The 23,410-nt window shown below is 34.7% G+C and overlaps 1 protein-coding gene across 1 annotated transcript in view; it reads right to left on the bottom strand.

Moving 5' to 3' along the window:
• Nucleotides 1-23,410, bottom strand: part of LOC123230680 (contactin-4) — a 368,929-nt gene that overhangs the window by 199,355 nt on the left and 146,164 nt on the right. The window contains exons 5-6 of the mRNA XM_044656823.1: nucleotides 9,102-9,204; nucleotides 6,006-6,190 (exon numbers count right to left, since the gene is read on the bottom strand). Coding sequence (XP_044512758.1) covers nucleotides 6,006-6,190; nucleotides 9,102-9,204 — 288 coding nt within the window. The remainder of the gene's footprint in view (nucleotides 1-6,005; nucleotides 6,191-9,101; nucleotides 9,205-23,410) is intronic.

Raw genomic sequence — 23,410 nt, 5'->3', positions numbered from 1 at the left:
TAGAAGCAGAACTGGGTTATCTACAGAGAAAAGGCAGATTCTATTCCCTCCTTTTACCTAGTCACAGATATAGATAACTCAGTTTTGAAGAATAACACTGTTAGAGCCTGATTTTAATCTCTAGGGCAGGCTTTGTGATAGAACATTTCACTGAGCAAGACTGGTAGGTAGTGACGAAGCCGATTTTTCCATAACAAATATTTTGGAGTATTTCTTTCTAAGGCTGGGAACCTATGACCCATTAAAAGACTTCAAGAGCTGGGCCAACTTTAATGTTAAGTTTTTCATAGGTGTTTTTACCATAGTTGTACATTTCGTATTCCAAAGTCACTAAAGAGAAAATATCTTCATTCAATTTTAGATACTTCCTTGGGATTCAGGAGAGATATCATTTAAGTATGACACTTGAGGCTATATTTGTTGAAAAAGAAATGAGAGTGAATGGAATACATTTTGTCCAATTACTTAGATATTCTCTGAGAACCTCCATATTAAAGTAATAACGAGTGACATTTCTATAGTCTTTTATACTTGAAATATCACCATACTTTCATTCCATCATTTAAATCTATGTGTTGGGGACTACAGGTATTATTATTATTATTATTATCATTATTATTTTAAAAGCCCTTACCTTATGCATTAGAATTGATACTACTAAGTATCAGTTCCAAGTTAGAAAAGCAATAAGGACTAGGCAATTGTGATTAACTGACTTGGCCAGGGATCATATAGTTAGGAAGTGTCTCAGGTCAAATTTGAATCCAGGACCATCCCATCTTCAGGCCACCTAATTGCCCTGGCTACAGGTACTAATATTTTCTTTTTACCAATGAAAAAAGTGGGACTAAGAAAAGTTAAGTAATTTACCCATGGTCACAAAATTACCAAGAATTAGAATTAGAAGCCACAAAGCTAGCAAAGGTTAGAGATAGAATATGAACTCAGGTCATCTTGATTCCAAATCTAGTATTCCCTCTCTAACTACTAAGCCATCTTCTCTTTCTCCAACAGAAAGAAATTAAAACAATATAGACAAACATGAAATCTCCCCACTGGCTGTGGTTGTGAAAACCAACCTTAAACAGATATAAATGTGCTACTGGCATCTCAGAGGGTTAGTTTATAACCCTCAGGCTTTTGCTTTTCCAATCCATCAACTTGGAAAACTTTTATTTTTCAATCAATCAAATAAAGTATTGCCTCACAAAAAGCAAGAAGGAACAAAGATAAGACACTAAGTCTGTCATGAAAAGCATACTTTCAAATTATTCTTGAATACTGTCATGCATTGTCTATCCTTGAAGAATGGCATATTATTAAAAAATTCAAATGAAGAAAACAGAGACTAATTTAAGAGTTATACCTCATTGGTTCATTGAAAGGGAAAGATATTCTCTTTAGGTTTTCATTAAACAACTATTTTATTTTTTTCTCCTCCCCTTGATTTGTTATCTGTGTCATGGATATAAAGCTAATCACCCTGTAGTCAGTTAAACCTGGCTTCAAATCCTGCCTCTAACCAATATTAGTTATATGACTGGAGACAATTTCGCAATGCCCTTAGGAAATATTGTATAATTTTTGTAAAATCCAAGATTAAAAAAATTTTGAGAGAAATTTCAGGAAAAGAAGCTTACTAATTCCCTGAATCAAGAAAGTGAACTTTTTGAAGAAGGCTCCATAAAGAAACATGCAGAAACCACACACTATATAAAAAGATCCAGAATGAACCTTGGGATGTAACAAATCAAATAGAAGGGGGTTCAACACATTTATTCTGAATGTAAGCCCTTATGCCAAAGGGGAATTCCCCCAACTGATTTTTTTTGTCAATGTGCCTACCAATCGCTGGTTTTGCATTCTTTCTCTTTTATTTCCCTTTTCATTCCCAAATTATTACAATTTCCTCTTGAAAGTACAATATTGTATGCACCTCTAGTAAGAGATCTTTAGAGGCATAAGCTGGTTATGTGAAATGATTCATTGGGAAGACTAGACATGTAAATATGGGAGATTTCAATATGCTCATCTCCCAAAGAATCACAGGGGAGATTGTGTAAAGGGAAGCTCTTCCTCTCTGGAGTCAGGAACTTTCTGTCCCTTCAAGCCAGTCCATTAGTGACCTGGAACTAGGGGTTATGGGTTCAGAAGAGAGAGACTTTGATTTATTGCTGAGATGTGGTAGACCAGCACAGAGGGAAAGGACATGATGTGGAGAAGGAGGACTTTAAAAATGATACCATAGAGGAGGCTGGCTCTTCTCTGAAGATTTTTGGTTGGGGGCTTCTCTGCCATTTGGTGTTGGTGGCTGGGGTGGAAGACACTCTCATGGGCTGGTAAGATTAAGGTGGCAGGCTAGGAAATTTTTTTTTCTATTTCTTTCCCTCATTTCTTTCTCACTATATTTATATTGAAATTAAATTGTTAAAAGCTACTATGATCCTTGGGACTTAAAGGTTAATTATTTTATAAATAGCAACCACAATCTTTTTTAAAAAACTAATATATTTTCAAACAAATTTCTAAATATTACATTTAGCATATTAGATTTGACGTAATATTAAAATTTCAATATTACAATGTAAACTGATATTTGACAGATTGATCACAGATTTACCTTGGTGGTATGAGTTTAACCACTGGATTGAATCACAGGTTCTTAAAATATATGTATGTGTGTATATAAAACATGCACACACACATATATATATGTATATATACAAATATAAACACAGAATTCTTTTTTCTTGAAAAAAGGTATTATTTCATTTTGTGGTCTTTGTATCCTCAGTGACTGGCATAGTGCTTGGCACTCAGGGATAGGGAAAGAGACTATACCTGTAATTTCATTGGAATAAGGAACTTTTGGAAGTTTCCTAGAGCAATGAAAGTCAGCACCTACTACTCTGCATTATAATTTAATGCAGAGGTTCTTAATAAAAGGTCTATAAGCATACACATTTGTATTCAATATAATTGGTTTCCTTTGTCATTCTGTGTATTTTATGCATTTCAAAGCATTTAACTGAGAAGGGGCCCATAGATTTTAACAGACTTCCAAAGTGGTCCAAGGAAAAAACAAAGTTAAGAACCCCTACTTTGGAGTTTCGAAGAGTACCTAGTAAGTCAATGACTTTTCAGAGGTCACACTAACAGCGTGCATCAGATGCAAGAGACAATCCATGGCTTCCTGGCTCAGAGACTAGCTGTCTATCGACTTTACCATTCTGCCTCTTGGTATATAGCAGGTACATAATTAATGATATTTAATAATATATTTATATACACAAAAACAAAATAAAAATTCATTCAATGTGCATGATGCATATGAATAATGTTACAATTCCTATAAGCAATTCATAGATGCAGGTAAAAAAAAACTGTATTTTTTTCCTCCTACTTGGGAGTGAGCTCCTTCTAGACAAAGTGTCTCTTCTCCTTTAGTATCTACTTCATTGCCAAATGCAATGTCCTGACCCAGTTGGTATACATAATGGTTATAACAGTATCTGGCACATAGTAGGTATATATTGACTGTCTGACATAGAAAGACATATAAACAAATGCAAAATAATGCAAGTAGAGCCAGAAAAGATTATACACAGTGATTACAACACTGTAAATAGAACAGAAGCCACCAAGCAATTAGGATGGAGTGTTGCAAAATTATAAGGCATAGGCTTGGCTCCAAAGAAGAGATGGGAGGAAAGACTTCCTCTTGCTTCCCCAAGGTGGGCAGCCATATGTACAGAACACTGTACATATTGTCAGATGGTTTAAAAAAAACTCTTAAAGATTCTTTTTTGTAATAAGTAGTTTTCTTAGAAAGGATAAAGAAAACAGAGATAAAGGAAAACAAAAATAAAAATAGGTCAATAAAATCCTCTTTAAAAGTTAAAGTTCTTATTGTCCAAAAGAAGAGTAGTAATGGACCCTAGAGAAACATAGAATAATTTTTGAGTTTCTGGAATCAATCTAGAAAAGCATGATCAAAATCGAGTGATGAAATCAGACTAAGCCATATCAGGTCTAATTGAAGGAAATGAGGGTAGTTAGTATGAAAAAAAAAGACTATGAAGAGAAATGGCAGCTCTCCTCAAGTGTGGGAAGCCAATAAGAGAATACATAAAAATCTGAGACTCCTCTTTTGATCCCGTTTGTGATCCTTGTGATTTCTTGTTGAAAAGTATTGTGGCCTTATTGAAAAGCTTTAACTTCCTAGCAAACCTGAATTTAAAGGGTTAACACCGTTCCCCTTTGACCAGGAATGCTGCTGCCTGGTATAGCCATGGCCAAAATCTTAGTGGGGGCAATTCAACCCTGAGAGGGATACTCCCCAACTTGGCTTCCTGATAAGAAGCCAGTCAAAATTTAGCCTTGTCCTTGGTCTATTCTGAAGCCAATGTTTTGTGTTTTGATGTGACATAATTTGTAACTTCTGTGCATCTGCAAAGTTTCGGCAGGGGGGGGGTTCTTTTGTGTGAAATGAGTCTTGAAATATATATAATAAACTCCATGCTCCTGGCTCAAGTATGAGAGATTAGTCCCACTTAATAGTGGTTACACAACTTCTTTTTCCCCTAGAGGAGAACTAAATACAATGAGTAGAAGTTATAGAAATATAGATGTCAAATCTGCTTAGGCAAACATTTCCTGAAAACCAGAGGTATCCAAAGCAGATTGGTACATCTCCAGAAGTGATAGCTTCTATTTTTTTTACTGGAGGTCTTTGAATAGAGGCTGGATAACCGATAATCATGGGTATTGCAGAGCCTATTTCTGTCCAGATACAGATTTTATTAGATCACCTCTGAGGTCTTGATTAACCTGGAGATTTTATGTGACTCTGATAACTAATGTCTTACCTAGAAATCAAAAACACCTAGGCATAGCTGTATGAAAATTAGAGGAATGAGAGGATGAAATGTAGAGAGATCAAATATAAGGTTAAGAATGCATGTTAGAACCAGATAATAGAGGGCTTAAAAAGCCAGGAGAAAGAGGTTACATTTTGCTCATAAGCAATAGGAATGCACTAAATACTTTTTGATTTAGAAGGGATGCAATAATAGTCCATTAGGAAGATTATTCAGGAAGTAATATAAAAGATGGATTGGAGAAGGGATAGACTGGGGTCAAGACTTGGGTGGCTATTAGAAGAGTCTAGGCTGAGAGTTATGTGAACCTGAACTAAAGAAGCTTTATCAGGAGTGGAAAAGACATGAAAGATATTAGAGATATTATTGTTTAAAACTGACAGGCCTTGACAACTGAATGGATGTGGCAAAACCCTATTGCTTCTTAAGTGCTGGTGTGGTACAAAGCTATGTTGTTCTCAATCAACAGAACAAGTCTTTGCCCAGGGTTTTCCAAGAAAGAATAAATGAAAGGCTACATATTTGAAGCTTGATATTGGTATTAGCTCTGGATCGATGCCGATGATTTGATTCAGAACAGGAGCAGCTGCACATACAAAGTCTTCAGGGTAAGAAGAATTTGTCATGCTCTGCATTGGATACCACAAAATTTGGACAGTTAATGTTTGGAAATATTCATGGTATTGTGTGAAATTTCCATCAAATAAGAGCAATTATAAGACATTAAATCTCGCTCCTAATGAAAAGTCTATGGAAGAAACACTTGGTACTTTAGAAACAAATCTGAAGGAAGAATAAGAAAATATTTCTTTGATCAATATTGCTTCCTCATGGATGAATGATAAGATATGTTGCTTTCTATGTGTTTTCCCATCAGTTTATTTTCCTAGATATTGAAATTAATTTTTTTCCATTCTTCCTAGACTCAGTCAAAAGCCTTTGTCCAAAAGCTTATTCTTCAATTCTGAACAATCCAAGGAAAGCTAAAATACATCTTAAGTTAAAATAATGACCTAATTATTTTAGGCAACATTATTTAGAACCTTCCAAATAGACCTCCAATTCTATGTCTATAATACCAAATAGTTAATGAATCACTGCAGAGGTTGAGAATTATGCACTTACCATAAAAAGTTAACTGTCCTCTGGCCACATTTTTTCCTCTTGAATTTTCAGCTACACATTCATATAGACCAGCATCTTCCTGTTGGAAATTTGGAATTTCAAGGATTCCATTTGATTTGTGTCTTCTGGCTTTTCTGGCAATTTGCTTTCCATCAGCTCTTCGCCATATAATAGTTGGAACTGGACTAATGATAAATAGAAAAACAGGGTGAAAAAAACATTGGAGAGGATCATACTTTTTACTTGAAGTTTTACATGTAAAAGTAAAGAAAAAGTCTTCTCACTCAAAGTTATTTTCCTTGACTAGGTATTTTATGTATAACACAGGTTGAAAAAAATACTTCTTTAAATCAAATATAAATGTATACTAGAATGCTGGCCAGTTTTAAAATCTCTCCTACATATCTAACTTTAAGATCCAGGCATCATAATAGTTTATTTGACTGAATGGATCATATAACTTTGGCTAAACCAAAAGGAAGGAAACTCACTGATTCCTAATTGTTTCAATGACATTTTAATTCATATGTATAAGGATTCTTGCAAGGTAACTTGCAAGTCATGCTTTATTAACTCAACTCATATATTTCTCTTCCCTTTGTGTTCTTTATGTATTATAAAGTTCTAGTTTATGTATTATAAAGTTACGTGTTACAAACTTATAGCAAATTAAGATTTTTTTGGAAATGGTCCAGGAGAGATCCCCTGTGATGAACTTAGGGAAAAACACAGACAAGAGTCTCATAGAATGAGTAGATGTGAATGGATTGCAATTTTCTTTATTGAAGGGAACATTCAAATTGATGAGATCACAGATTCATTTGGGTTTCTCAAAAATTCCCTTTGGAAAACTTGAGCAGAACTAATGTGATAAAGGGTGGAATCAGATGCTGGGGCATTCATGTGGTATCCAAACATTTGTCTGCTGTCATACAGCTGGCATGCATCTTAATCTGCAAACATGGAAACTAATCAAGTCTGAAAATTGGTAGGGTATTGCATTGACCAATGATATCATAACTGGAGCTCTAGAACAGTGAGTTTAATAACTTGCTTTCAGAAATGTATAGTATATAGAATATATAGTATTAAATAGGAACTCTGAAAACTCCCCTGCCACACCTGAGATTATACTTCAAAATTAAAACAATGAACTTGTTCATACTTTTAATATAGAGATTTATGTTCACTAGACACATCCTTGAATAATAAGACAACAGAGAAGGCTCCACCAAAGTTCATTCAGAACCTATTTTTACATCTGCTGATACACACTTTCAATATGACCTTCAAAAATTATTTTAGCTTTGGCATCTTTCTGAGGTGCTTTAAAATGTCTGATGATGATGATGATGATGATGATGATGATGATGATCATGATCATGATGATGATGAGTAGCAGCTGATAATCCAGACAAATATTTCTGTGTGGATTCTCTAAGTCCCATTTTTTGTCTTTTGTAATATACCAGCACTTCCATTCAGTCAGCAAAACTTCAGTTGAAATCATAGTTACTTTTGGAATCCAGACATTAACTACTTGGCTATATCATTGCTTTTGAGGAATTGTTTGAGGTACTCTACAAAGACTTTGCTTACATATTTGAATTAACCAGGTCCCTGGTTTAGCTTTTTTCACTGGGCTAGTTTCCTTTATTACTTGGGGCCAAAGGCCTTTGAAAGATCTTTTACACTGAACTGGTTGGTGTCACCTTTACCCAAATCAGAACACAGTGCAGACAATACCGAAGTCCCAGTTGCCTCATCTACCTTCCAGCTCTAAAATTCTATGCCATATTGACAAATCTTTTAAAGAATTCAGTGAGGTCAGGGGGAACTTAGATTACTTCACAGGCACAGGGAGAAATAGTAGGTTACAAAACATGATTCAGAACAATGGAAATGACTTACTTCTATATTTCAGCAAGAGCCATGAGGAATGATGTGGATAATTAAAATTATAGAAAGCTCTCAAACCCTTACTTTAGCTGATAGTAAAAACCATACCACCAAAACTTTTTATTGACAGCATGCAGAAAAATTCTGATTTATTTGAATTTAATTGGCTTTTATAGGATAAAAACCAGAAATGATATCACTGTACTCTTTTGAGCAATGACGGTCCAAAGAAAAGTGAGTAGAGGTGAAAGAGTGAAGATTTCTGTAGATCCACAGGGAGTCTTAGCATCATAGACTCAGAATTGGAAATGATAGAAGTAATTTGATTCCCATTTTAGAGCTATACAAACTGAAGTCTGCAGGGTTCAAATGGTTTTCCCAAAGTGACACAGATAGTAAGTAGCAGTCAAGATCTGTTCCTGGGTACTATGATTCCAAATCCAGGGCTTCATCAAGTTTTGCTAAATTCTCAAATGAGGTTAGAAATCATATCTTTTTCCTTTCTTTGGGAGACTGACCAAATAGACTATCTCACTGACTCTCAGATTGGCCTTATGTATTTGTTTGCTGAATCTCCTTTCCCCATTATTTTTATCTTTTGGTATAGACGTAGAGGTTTTAAAAACAAAAGATTAATTAAAAAAGAAAAAAGCATCTCTCAGAGAATACATTAGTTTCATTGTACCTATAAATAGAGTAACTTTATGTTCTTCTGCTTAAAGTGTAGTAGGAAATCCAGGGAGACTGAGTAATTCAAAACTAGTTTCAGGAAAAGTATGATGTATCTGTCCTCTGTGCACCAGGCCAGTAGTAAAAGTCTGCATTTTCCCAAAGAGTTGACTTAAATGTACCTCAAATGAAGGGCATTGTTTTCATGTCATACCCATTTAGACAGTGTGGTACATTATAAGCCATAATAAGTGAATGAAATACACTTTCAGAATAGCCCATTCTCCTCTTCTTTCTGAGCACATCAATTGTGGCAGCTTAATCTTCCTAGTGCCATTATAGTACTTCTCTTCTCAGTGAGAGAAATCAAAGATGCGTACTCACAGAATTAAAAAAAAAAGAAGTGCTTTCTTTGTTCTGAATCACCTAAAAAAATCACTGTCAATGCTTGGAAATAAACTCCAAACTTACCAAAGCTTTGAAAATAACAATTTCCAAAAAAGCATGATGAAGGACATTAGAACTTACTTTCCCAAAGCAAAGCATTCCAACTTCACAGTTGCTCCTTTTGCAGTTGGGACTGTTTCTGGGAACTGCACTTCTATTTTTGGCTCATATTCACCCATCACCCCTGGGAACAAATAATAGATGCTAAATCTTGGGCATTAAATTTTTGGAAAAAAAGTATTTCTGTTAGTTTTCAGATTATATATTATGAACACAATTAATACACATATTTTACAGGGATGTCCACTCTAACAGGCATATTTTGAAGCTATTCCTAGCTGTCACTATAAGATTTATATCTGCGCTTTATGCCATCTCCCTAAGATGGATATTTTCATGACTCTATCTTCTCATAAGCTGAAACAACAGTTATTTTGAGCATGCAAAAAATGAAAAAAGGAAAATACCAGTAACAACATATCTAAATAGAGAGATGTGATCTTTTAGAAAATGTAATGCAGAATAATTAAAGACATTTTTTATCAAGGACTTAGGGATATTTAAAAGCTCTTTGTACTTTCTGGTCATCTTCCACATAAATGCAAATCAAAGCTGACTTCAATTATTCATAAATTATCTACTTATCATTCGAGTTTCCACAACTCAATGATATATTTCATCTCAGCAATTTTTAATAATGTTTGCTTAGTGAGAGTTTTGGCATGATAGTCATTGATGGTAGGAGGACCATTGATAACAAAGTTTCACAATTTTGGTTTACTAAAATATTGGTGACTACTAGATTAACTTTAAATGCTTGTATAGATACCTCATCTCAAGCAACTCCATAAAAATTATTGTCAGTTACATACAGACAACTACTTTCAAAATTGAACACATATTCTGTGACAATTTAGCACTCAGCTTTGCAGCTTATTATCCATCTCTCTTTCCTTTATCCTAGAAAAAAGCTTCCATTATTGACTCAGCAAGATAGTTTATGAAGGTGCATCCACATTTCCTGATTTGATTTAATTCAATCCTGCAGAGATTTATTAATTGCCTAATGTTTTAGTACTCTTCTTTCAATGTTTTAAATAATTTGTTTACATGTTGGAAACAGGGAAGCTTCAGCACCATGGCCAGTGGATGTGTTAAATTAAGGTATAATCCAGCCATTTATAGGTGGGTCCTTGCTGCAGGAGGATTATATGTTTCAAGAAGAGGCCTTACAAGACCTGGGAGATCTACCTAAGCTGACCTATTTGGGGCTTATTTGGCAGTGGAGTATTTAAAGAAAAATGAGATATGAGTATGCTACTTTGGCATGGGAATTCTGTGATTCCATTGTCTGCATTTTCCAAGAAACTTCCCTCTTGTGGAGGTGTTTTTGAAAGGCAGGGTAGTTCAGAATGGGTTTGTGTATTTATATACCCCTGACATGTGTGACTTGAGGCAACATATGGAAAGATTCAGGATTTGTTAAAGGTAGGGTCTACAAAGCAGAGGTTTCTAAGAGAGACAAATGTGGTATGATACTGGCTCTGAGATACTGACCCATCATGCAGAGGATGTATATTCATTACTTGGATACAATAATGTATATATCTTACTTTAATGTTAATTATCTTAATTCTAATTTCTCTACTATTCTTATACTTTAAATACATCATGAATTTGTGGAAAGGTCACTAGATGGACCTAGTAGAATTGAGGTTCGAATATTTTCTATTTTCCTTTTTTACTTAAACAATATTAAGCAACAAATTGAGTTTTCTTGGCCTCAATTTTCCTCGTCTGTAAAATATGAATAACACATATGCATTTTACCTCATAGAGTGATTCTGAAGGCTAAATGTAATAATGAATATTAAGGATTATATAACCATAAATTGCTATCACAGGTTAGCCATTACTACTATTAAATACATCATCTTATTTCATGTCATATTTTAGGTCATCACTATCAATATTTCCAAATCAATTTTGCCCATCATTTGACATTCCCAAGCTGGTTTCCCCTGAAACTATGGTTAAAGAGATATAGTGGTGAGTGCCAGTATATGAATATTGCTATCAAGGTTAGAGAGAGAGACTTTCTTCTCCTATAATCAAAAGTACCTCTGCTTCCTCTGGGTTAAAAAACAGCTGATTAGGGCAGCTGGGTAGCTCAGTGGATTGAGAACCAGGCCTAGAGACGGGAGGTCCTAGGTTCAAATCTGGCCTCAGACACTTCCCAGCTGTGTGACCCTGGGCAAGTCACTTGACCCCCATTGCCTACCCTTACCACTCTTCTGCCTTGGAGCCAATACACTGTATTGACCCCAAGACGGAAGGTAAGGGTTTTAAAAAAAACAAAACAGCTGATTACCCACATCTCTTCCCACAATAAACTTAAAAATCAGCAATATTCAGGCAATATGTACTACCATAGAGAAATGGAATCCATTTGAAAAGACTGAAGAATACTACCACATATCTACCATTTGGAGAAAGAGATTCAAAAACATCCCTAAAACTTACATATAATCTCTTCCTCCTTATGAATAGAAGACATTCTCTTTAGGTTTGTTAGTTATATATATTCAAAATCATAAATTGAATGTTCAGTATTGGAAAACACAAGAGGGATCAAAGAGATAGATGCCTATTTTCCCCTTATGGGTTAAATTCATGATCACTTATCCATTGTTTACTTGGATAAAATAAATCTCCCTCTCTATTTTGCTTTGTCTGAGTCATCTTTGTGTCTTTGCCTACTTTCAGTTCCAAAGTTTTACTTGCATCCTCTGGAAAAAAAAAGTTTCCCCATTAATCAGATATGTGGGCTAAACTCCACTTTCTAGATGCATTATTAAATATATTTACATGATTTTCTCATGTCTTTGTTATCTTTCCATAAATAAGAGACTGAGAATCCAGGTAGCAAGTTGTTTCACATTTTTCATGAGGTGTTTGCATATTTAGAAAATACTGTTAATTAAAAAATAATTTCTTTCTGACAAAGGAGTCTTCAACTCCTTGAAGGATATTGGCAGAGGTAGAATTTCCAAGCCTCATTTATTGGAAGGAGATGAGATAATGATGTAATAATGCTGAGCAAAAGAATGACTTCAAAGCATAAATGATTCTCACCTACCTCTATCCAATATTCTCTTTCCATAAACAGCACAATAACTGTGTGCATGTTTCTTTAGTCCAGTCATGAAAGAGTGAGAAATATACATCCATAAATAAGGGAGTCATGTGACCCCTAAACCAATGGCAAAGTCCTTTTGTAAAACAATGGTTGCTTGAAATATCATATGTGTGGCAACTCTTATAATATCCATGAACTCAAATGCATCTTCCTCCCACATCCAATCATTTTAAAATATCCCTAAAAGTTCTAGTATAAGCTTAGTGACCTCAGACTATCTCTTTTGTTAAATGGAGTGCTGTAAGTTCATCTGGTCACACAGAAACATTTCCAGTTTGCTGTAGACTGATTTATATTTATGGTTATAAGAATGTGAATGACACAAATATCAACAGTGAGAATTTAGTAATCCCTATGGTTGTAGATAAAGCACACAAATGAGATGGCTATTAGTGGGGAAATGGCATGTGGTTATCACTGTCGTTTTAAGGATTCTTATTTTAAATAAAACTGTTTTTTACATTAGTGATAAAAATAGGATGGAATGTTTTTTTTTTCCCTCAGATAAATTATGAACAGTTTCTGTGAACACCTGTGAACTGTTAAGTTTAATTTGGTTACATCTGGTACTGACTAGGTTTTATTCCACTGTATCATTGTTTCTTTCTCTTCAACTACTTTCTCTCTTATTTTTTGGCTCCAAACAGAAAGAGATGTAATATTTTTAAGAAATAAAAACCTCTAAACTGGAGTGCATTTTTCAAGTCATTCTTCTGACCACCTGTACACTTTTGAACTTAATTGGTCTACAGCTGTTACTGGTGATTTACAGAATCATCAGGCTACTGAATGAGGCCATTGATGGAATTACTCCAAAGTTATTTCACACCTTTTTTCCTTTTTCTTGAAAGATTTTATAAAGCTAGAGAGAATCAAAATTGTAGCCTGTATAGGTATGTAGTGGAAGGCTGAACAATTATCCAGTATAAAGAATCTGGATAATTCAGTCTAACAATTTTCTTTAATAGTAGGTATGCTTTTCTGCTGTGGAATTTATCTAGATAATAAGCTATCCATTTTGCTTGTAGAGACACAAATCTAATGTTTTATTAATAGACAAACATTTAATATGAATTATTAAAATAATAAGAGCCAGAGTACATTTTTGGAAAAGTACTATCATTGTTTTTGTATTAAGAAAGTTAACATTAAAAGCAGTATTTTGCCACATCTGAAAGATCAGAGATGAAAAACTATGGGTAGTTTTAATGAGAGAAAGTGTGTGGGCAAGTCCCCTTAGAATATTCTGTCAGTGTATCCTCTATAGGTGCTAAGGATCTTTGTGGAAATAACTGAGTCCGCAGAATCTATCTAGCTCTGGAATTTTGACAATATTCACTTCTTCTATCTACTATTTCAAGTTCCCCTTGTTGACTAAGGCATATAATTGGGCAAGATCTAATTTTACTTTAATTCTGCATTCCTTCCTATTGTTCACAAAGTCCAACATGCTATGGACAACCAATTCTTAATTACATAAAGTTGTCCCTTGACGGTCACCTCTATAAACTCAAAATGAAGATTGAGGTAACAGAAGAGCTCAAAATCCCAACTTGGGGTCAGAAAGGAAAATTTTTTATTTGAATTATCTTGTCAATTCCTTAAATTCATTCCTTTATTTCTACTGTGTTTACTATATTAAAAGAAAAAAAACCTTGATATTTCTACTGCATTTATCACATTAAAAGAAAAAAAACTTGGTGCAAAATATTGAATAAACTCAGTTTTTTATGTTACATGATACCCACCAAACGATTTGACTTCTTTTAATTACATTTATTTTTCTCCATTAAACTTGCTAAATTAAGTAAGCTATATGGGATTGTAACTTGAGCCCCTGTAAATAAGGTTAATTGTAGAGAATTCTGATAAAAACTTGTTAATTATGGTCTCTTTTCCAGTCACTCATTAATATCTAAGTCTCTGGATTATAAGCTGGGGAGCCTGTCTATCATTTCTCTTCCTAGCACCTACCACAGTGCTTTGTACACAGTGAAGACTTAACATATGCTTATTAACTAACCCACCAAATGGCCATCCAAAGGCTTCTGGTCCCTCATGGACTTGAACTTCACTTGACAGTGTTAGAGGTCTGTAGCTGACTGCCAAGTTGCTAAACCTGTCAAACTTTCAAAATATCTTTAGCCATGAAGATCCTATTAAATTAGATTAACAGTGGCAGTTTAGAAAATTTTCTCGCATTCTTAGTCATTAAACATTCTCATAAAATATGATTTACACCCACCTATCTTTAACTCTGATGTTGCTAAAGATTTTTTTAAAAGAAGAAATTGCTATGACAAAAGCACACATGGGTTGCAATTAGAAGTGAGAATAAAATAAAGCAATGTATTTTGGTGTACACTAGATAGCTAAAGCAATTAAAACATGATTAAAGGCAGAAGAGATCTTAAATAGTTTTCAGGCATGAATTTTACATGGGAAAGGTCTCCAAGTTGTGCTGTAGTGTCACTGGTTGAAGGTAAAGACCAGAACAGTGTATCAGATTATTAAATATTAAATCTACTTGCTTGTTATGAAAAAAGGTAAGCTACAAACAATGAGTCAGATTACTAAAAAGCAATTGATCTTGTCATTGAAACAAATAATTGCAAAAATTTATAGGTAGAACCAATTCAGGAAAACTTTCAGTCTTTTTTTTTTTTTTTTTTTTTTTTTTGCATTCCTTAAAAGTACCCGGTGTAGAGAAGGTAAAAGGAAAACATCTTCCTTGGTAACTTGGTAATCCCCTACAAGTATTGCTTAATGTACAAGTGATAATGTCACAGCAGCATAATTACTTTGTACAATATATATGGAGAGGTGGGGGAGGAGTTGATTCTGGTGAGACCCAAATGATTTGGTGAGATTCAACCTGGGAACTTGAAGACAGCAAAAAGGAAAATGGTATGGATTCAGGAAGCTGCCCCCATAGCTTTCTCTAATTCATTCTGTAAACAACAGGAAACTTTCCCTCTTCCATCCTGAGAACTACAGGTGTAGGCATCCACTACCTAGAGAAAACAGTCCCAAGACACCACTGCTTTGCAGATATCATGGTGAGATATAACATTTTTCACACCCTTGGGTTCTTAAGTTACATCTCTGGTCAAATTTTTAACATTTTACCATTCCTTAAAACACAGCAATGCCTTGATATGATGGTACAGGAAGTAATAAGTAAGTGGTCTTACAATTCTCCTTTCTCCCCTTTTCTATTAGTTTTCAGTATCCAGAAAGTGAAATGGAATGAGATTTGGAATTAAGAACTTGAAATTTGGATTTCTTGAAGTAAGGAAAATGACTGTTGAGTATCAACTACTTAATTCTTACCTCTTGTTCTATGGTTTGCATTCTATTTCAGGAACAGGTCTTTTTTACTCTGATGGCAAGTGATTAAGTTGGTAGTTTGAGGGAAAATTATAGGGACTTCTAAGAAACTTGGTGTATCAGTAGTGATCTATATGACTATCTTTGACAGACCCTTATGAAATTGATGATTATCTTCTGAATTGTTTTTTAATTACCTGACCTGTGCAATACTTAGATAGGGTGTGGTTTTATGGGAATTATGAGTATGTTAAACTTGCTTAAAACTTTAATACTACAGCCAATTAGATTTTGATCCCATCAGTGCTATAGGCATACCATACCTTGATCTGAGAGTATTGAGTTCTATTTCATAGAAATATGTTCCAAGATATTTCAGAGAGCTTCAAACTGTACATATTTTTGCTTTCATTTTATTTTTAAACCTGAGGGAGGGGAAACTATTAGGAGTAGCACAAAAAGAAGTTAATTCCCCTTTAGGTCCTCTTGAACTTAAAAAAGGTCAGGCTTGACAATCTCTTTATTGGGCAATAATATTCTGAAATTAAATTCCATTATTCCATGTGTAGTATTAAGATAAATTATTTAAAAAGGGAGGTGATGGACATAGTATTTGAAGGAAGGTCCAAGATGCAAAAGGGTAGATTTAGAATTGATATAAGCAAATACTTCTCAAGGTTTAGAGCTATGCAAGAGGGGATTGGACTACCTTGGTAGTTTGTTAGTTTTTTCTACACTAGAGGTCTTCAGAGTAAAACTATATAGTAATGCCCATTCATCACAGACAAGAGATCCTTGGTCAGGTATTGGCTATATTGTATACTGATCCTTCACAGCCCTGAAATTCTGCCATTTTGTGATTGTGTGTGGGCCTAGAGGTATCTAGGCAGCTAGTTAATTTATTTTTAGTCAAAAAAGAGGCATATATTAGATCCAGAAATACTTTAAAGACTTAATATGAAAATGGAAAACATTATGATGGCTGAATTATTCATTCTTCACTTTCTTTTCTCTATAGTATACATTTCTTCTGTTTCTAAACATTTCCTGTTACTACCAAAAAAGACTTCTGGAGTAATATCTCTCCAAAAAAGGACATGGGTCTAAATACACAACATTGTCTATTTAATAAGAGCATACAAGTGTGTTATAGACTTGAATTTTAAAATGTGACCTGGAACCATGTTCCTATTTTGTTTCCAGTCCACTATCTTTTTCCTTTCATATTTCAGAACTTTACTTAAATTTGAGAGTTTTTCATGACAGTAGATAAACACAGAAGGAAGAACTATAAGTATTTCTTTTTCAAAAACATACTAATAGAAAATCATGATATTGTATGTCAATCTTTCTTCTTGAAAATTCTCGAAAATGCTTTGACCTTATTAGAGAAAATAGATATTAGAAATTATTCATTGTGAAGAATGAACAGCTGGGCTAATCTTAACTAATGAACTATTTTAATACCTTATAATAATAACAAGAGTTTCTAGATTTTAAATTTACAGATTTAAATCAGGACATTTTATATATATGCACATATATATAATTTAGATGTATATTTATATATATATATAACTTGGATATATATGTAGTATATATATATATAATTTGGATGTATATGTAGTATACATATAATTTAGATGTATATGTAGTATTTAGATGTATATGTAGGTATATATATATATATATACACATATATATGCTATTATCCATGTTTCCTTTCTTCCTTCCTTCCTTCCTTCCTTCTTTCCTTCTACTACATTTCAGGTGTAAGGTTAAATGTGGTATGGAAATTCCATCTACCTATTCAGATTGCCAACTCATATATACTTTAAAACCCTACCTTCAGTCTTAGAATGAATGCTAAATATCAGCTCTAAGACAGGAGAAGGATAAGGGCTAAGCAAATGGAGTTAAGTGACTTGCCTAGGGCCACACTCCTAGAAAGCATGGCAAACATGAACCCAGGTCCTCCCATTTCTAGGCTTGGGGATCTATCTTCAGAGCCATCTAGCTGCCCCATAACTAATATAGTCTAAGAGAGCTGTTGGGTCACTGAGAAATTAAGTAATTTGCCCATGGTCATAAAGTTAATATCAGCCAGAGGTAGTATTTAAACCCAGTTTTTCCTGTCCCCAAGGTTGGATCTCTATCCACAATGGCATACTTATTCTTACAATAAGTAAGACATAGACATATGGATCCTTGCTATAAAATTGAGAGAAGCTGAAGACCAAAAGCTTGCCTAATGGGTGAGAGGGGTGCTCAGGACTTCTAGGGCCCAGAAAAACTCTCTACTAAAATAGGTTGCCCAGTGGTTATAATCATTTTTTGGTATTTCTATTTCTCTCTAAGTGGCTAATTACTGATATACCTTTGGTGAATGAATATATTTATGCTACATTTCCCCCTTTTGTTGGTCCAGCAGACAGTTTATATCACACAGACATAAGTTATATAAAATAGCACAAGAGGAGGATTCTCTAAACAACCAAAAAATGGATAAAAAAAAGGAACACAGAAAAATGAGGATATGGAATCTCATATGCATCATTCAGAAACCACTATCTATGCTCTGGAGATTTCAGAGTGAATGAATGGATTAGAAATGAAGAATGAGTTGGGTTCTTTCCAGAAAAAGAAAAGAAAGTCCTTGTATTCAGCAAACTCCTTCTACTCTCTCCAAATGCCTCATTGTGAGATGGCCTTAGATTCTCAAAGACCAAATCAATGGAAGCCGCCTTATGGTAGATTGTACTGCATTGCAAGTATTTAAGAGAACAGACTGTGTGGTGGCCTATGCATCTGTCATCCAAGAACTAGTCTCACTAAATTTGAAGAAGCTCATCTCATCAGATTAGACAAAATTGGTAAAATAATTTAAACCATAACCAGCCAGGAAAGCCATCTACTAAAGCCATTGAGTTCTGGTAACCTTATCTTCAAAAGGAATTGCTCATTCTTTCCAAATTATGGATTCTTGAACTATTCAGCATTACAGCATTTCCTAAAATTAAATAATAGCCTTTCCTGGGGGCAGTTAGGTAGCACAGTGGATAGAGTGCCAGACCTGGAATTGGTAGGACCTGGCTTCAGACACTTTCTAGCTGTGTGACCCTGGGCAAGTCACTTGACCCAATTTCCTAGCCCTTAGCACTTCTGCCTTGGGGCCAATATTTAGTATCTACTCTAAGACTGAAAGTAAAGCTTTAAAAAATAACCCTTTCAAAGGGTTCAAAAGGCTGCAAGGGTATTTGAATACAAGTTCATACTCCCATACAAATGGGAGGTCATTGAACAATTCAATCTAACATCTATAAAATTTATAAAAAGGTTTCCCTCAGTGAATTTCCAAAGTCAGATCTCAATTATGCCTAGTAACTGGGGGCATGAATAAAGGGAATCTAGATACTGTCAAAGCCTCATTCTAGCTGATGATTTCTCCTCTATCCCCGATTAATGTTTCCTTGAACTGTTAATAAATGGCAAAATAAATTGATAGGCAAAAGAGTAATGAAAGAGGAATGATCATCAGCTCTGGAATCTGAGGATATGGTTTTACATTTCATATTAGACACAATTTGTGTGGCCTTGGGCAAGTCACTCTATATTTGTCTTTCATTTTCTCCTTGGCCTATGGTCTGACATGTAATATGTGCTTAATAAAGGCTTGTTGACTGACAACTTGCCTGTGCTTAAGGTTCCACAAAATAAGGGGGTTGGACAAGATAGCCTTCAAAGTCCTTTACAACTGCAGAAAACCAGAATGACAATAACTAACAGTTCTGTAACAGTTTAAAGTTTGTAAATTACTTCAAATAAATGATCTCATTTGATCCTGGGAGGTAGGTGCAATTATTATCCCCATTTTAGAGATAAGGAAACTTAGAGGACAATGGTAAAGTGATTTGTCCAGGATCACATAGCTGGTTGTTAATAGAGGGAAGGAAACATGCATTTTTTAAGTGTACCAAACATTGTAGGAAGCAGAATTTGAACTGAGGCAGAATTTGAACTCAGGTTTTTCTGACTGTACTTTATTACTATGTCCTTGTTATATCTAAGATACTATGAAGCACCTCTTTAATCTAACCAGAACTTACACTGAAATGGCCATTATATGCCTGTTATTGTGCCATATGTTATTGAAAGAAAAAAGAGAGAAAGTGAAAGAGAAAAAGAAATAAGAAAATAAAGAGACAGAGAGACACAGAGAGAGAGAGAAAGAAGGAAAGAAACAAAGGAAGGAAAGAAGGAAGGAAGGAAAGAAGGAAGAAAAAGAAAGAAAGGAAGGAAGAAAAGAAAGTAAAGAAGAAAAAAAGAAAAAGGAAGGAAGGACAGAGAGAGGGAGGAAGATAGAAGGGAAGATGGAAGGAATATAGGAGGGAAGTAAGAAAGAACGGAAGTAGGGAAAGAAGGAAGGGAAGAAAGGGAAATAGTTGCTGCCCTCCAGAAGCTTATATTCTAATGGCATGATGTAGTGAATATATAGACAATGAAAAGTAATTAATTCTTCAGAGAAAACATTAATAATGGTGATGGGTGTGTGTCAGAGGTGGTGTTTCTTGCTATCTCTGTCATAAAATATAGTAGTCTTTCTGTCCAAGACTATACTTAGAGTTGAATTTCAAATACAGAATCACTGTAAACCAAATAGAGGAACCTATGGGTGGCTTAAGGAAAGTAGCACTGTTTTCACTTTGAGCCTATTGTCTGACTTCCTCTAATTCTTGCTCCACTGGGATCACTATGTATATCATTTAAACACTTTTGGTTGAAAAGAAAAAAAATAATAACTATTACAATGGCAGCGACTTAACCAACCAAGGGAATTTAGCTCATTAGGCTGTGTTTGTGCAGGTAGTGAAATGCTGATATAATTAACCAGATAATTCAGACCACACAATACCTCCCATTGATCATCTTAAAACAAAGTGTAGGTTTAGAGAGATAAGTTATCAAGGTGATTGCATCAGTCCTCCACTCATTTGACCTGTATAGATATAGGTAAGTCAATAAGCATTTACTTATTGCTTACTATGTGCCAGGCATTGTGCTGATTGCTAAAGAGTCAAAGGTAAGAGCATAATCCCTGCTGTCAAGGATTTTATATTCTAATGGGGGAGACACCATGTAAACAAAGTAGGTAGAGAGGCAAGATGTACACAAAGAAAAAAGAAAGGACTCTTAGAGGGGAAGGCACTAAGAGTTGGGAGGATGAGAAAGGGCTCTAGGAGTAGGTGGATTTGAGTTGAACATTAAAGGAAGTCAGTAGGGAAAGATAAAGAAGGAGAGTATTCCTGATGTGGGGGACAACTTATGCAAAGTCACAGAAAAGAGAGATAGTGTGGTATTAAAAAAAATCCTGAAAAAACAGTCATTGTTTCTGGAAATGTGCTGTACATGGAAGGAAATATAGTACAAGAAGATTGGTAAAGTGAAAAGGGCCCAATTTTTGAAATGCTTTAAATGCCACATAAAGGAATTTATATCAGTAGACCTGTCCTCAAAAAACTAGATATATGGTTATACAGTCTTGGATCCTGCTGTCACCAAACTATAGATCTTAACTAGCATATTTCACCTTTGTTGCATATCTACCCTCCATTTGTATTTTCCCATCCTCCTCTCTCTCATAGCCAAGAACTAATTAGATATCCCATTTTGTGCTTAGTAACCTAGTTTGAATTTGAGTTTTATGTACTATAACTTAAATGGAAAAGGCATATTACAGATTTTCCCCAGGAAACTCACAAAGGAATTGGGAATGAATGGGGCACTAATTGCTGAAGGATAAGATTCTTAGCCTCCTAATTTCGTGATGAAATAGTCTAATGAAAATCATTTGTCACATCTATGAAAATATACTGTCAATAAAAGTCCAAAATATCATATATATATATATATATATGCATATATATATGTATCCAAAAACCAAATAAAAAAGTCATAAATGGCCTGTTGCCAATGTAAGGATGATGTGAAAACTTGACCGTTTGCATGTCACTAAATTTTTCTTTCTTCTGTTTTTTGACATTGCATGCCCTGCTATGGCATCTCTCATCAGCTGCATCTTGGTGCATCAAAGTCAATATTTCATTATACTGTTATGACCTGACACAGTAAAATGGAAAATACCACTGAACAGACATCTTGGTGCAAAGGCATTTGGGGGAAGAGCTTGGAAGAGCTGTATTTTAAAATGATTACTTACAAAGTGCCAGTGGAGCACATCTTTAGAAATAGTCTATTAATACTTGAGGTTTAAAGGGAGTGTGGCACTTCTTACAAAATTGGTAGCTTGCCTCCTTTTTTCTTTAACTCAACAAAGCTTTTCTGAGTTGGAAGGTACTTATTTAAATTGAAGATATATAATAAACACTATATTTCATTACAAATAAGTGGGGAAAGCCATTTGGCCTTGATGCAGTGTAGCTTACTTACTTCACTTACTAGGCTAAGAGGCTCCTAATAGATACCTTTTCTTAGTGCTTGACTATCTAGGTCCTTGGTGACTTATTTATTTTCTTTGGTCTAAGCTGTCAAACTTTAGGAATCTTTAACTCTTGACTAGATACTCAATACAAATCCATTGAATAAAGGTGAATGGTAAAGATTTTAACTGTGCTTCATGTGACATTAAACTTTATATTAGAGAAAGCAACAAGAGGATCACCATGTCATGTCCAAGGAGTAAGATTGCTTGTGTGTATAGAGAACAATAGGAAATCAATCTGTTATTTTATTGGCACAGGGAATTAATGGGTGAGAAAATATTATTTCCTCTAAAGATATAAATCTACATCATCCTTCACATTTAGAGTTTGGAGAGATACTGAGAAATTGTGGCTTACCAAGCATTATAAGGCCAATATATAATCCCACAGCAGTGGGATTTGAATCCAGATTTTCTTGACTTTGGATTCATGAGTTTTGGACAAAATTCCTAATAATTTTGAGTCTGCCCTAAGAAGTGGCAGGCTTCCCTCACAATATAGGTCTTCAAGCAGACATAGATGCCTTTTATTGGGGATGTTATAGAAAGCATTATTGGGTAGGCACAGATAGTACTGGATAAATTTGAACATGCCTTCCACCTTAGAAGAAGCTTGGCAGCACAGTGGATTCACACAGTGAGTTCAGGACTCAGAATCAGAAAGTCCTAAGTTCTGATACTACCTTAAATACTACCTAACTGTGTGACCCTTGGCAAACCACTTCCCCTCTCTTTGAGAAGTTTCTTCATCTGTAAAATGTGGATAATAAAGCACCTACATTATAGGTTTGTTGGGTGGATTAAATGAGTAAATAAAACTTAAAGTCTCATATAAATAGGAGCCATTGTTATTATTGTCTCAACTAAGACATTTTCTGAATGTTATATTCTTGTAGCTGGGTTAAACTTTGTTATTGTAGTTAAGAAATCATTTTCAAAATTCTTCAATGTGAATTATAACATGGAGTCAAATCTGGGCTTTAAGATTAAATTCACTTTGTGGGGAGCCCATTTCTCTTTGGGATATTTCTGATCCTCAAGACATTTCCCCCTGACATCAAAAATAAAATTCCCTGTTTGAAATTTCCATCCCTTGCTCCTGGTTCTGTCTGCTGAGGCCAAGCTGTACAAGTTGAATCTCTCATTCATTGTTTTTTTTATTCAATTTAAAAATTATTTTTATTGTCATGCAAAACACACTTCCATATTGGTCATGGTGGGCCCTCCTACCCATCATCAGTATCCCTGAGATTCTCTGATGGGTGAGTCAATATTTGTGACCATGTCCTAGGTTTCAAAGGGACTTTGTGCTAATATTGACTAGAAAGTCTCTTGGCATTTTTGTTATTTCTTCATATGAAG

This window comes from Gracilinanus agilis, chromosome 1, assembly GCF_016433145.1.
Source record: "Gracilinanus agilis isolate LMUSP501 chromosome 1, AgileGrace, whole genome shotgun sequence".
NCBI classification, from domain to species: domain Eukaryota; kingdom Metazoa; phylum Chordata; class Mammalia; order Didelphimorphia; family Didelphidae; genus Gracilinanus; species Gracilinanus agilis.
The sequence above is the reverse complement of the archived record's forward strand: the minus strand, read 5'-3'. Positions and strand labels throughout refer to the sequence as shown.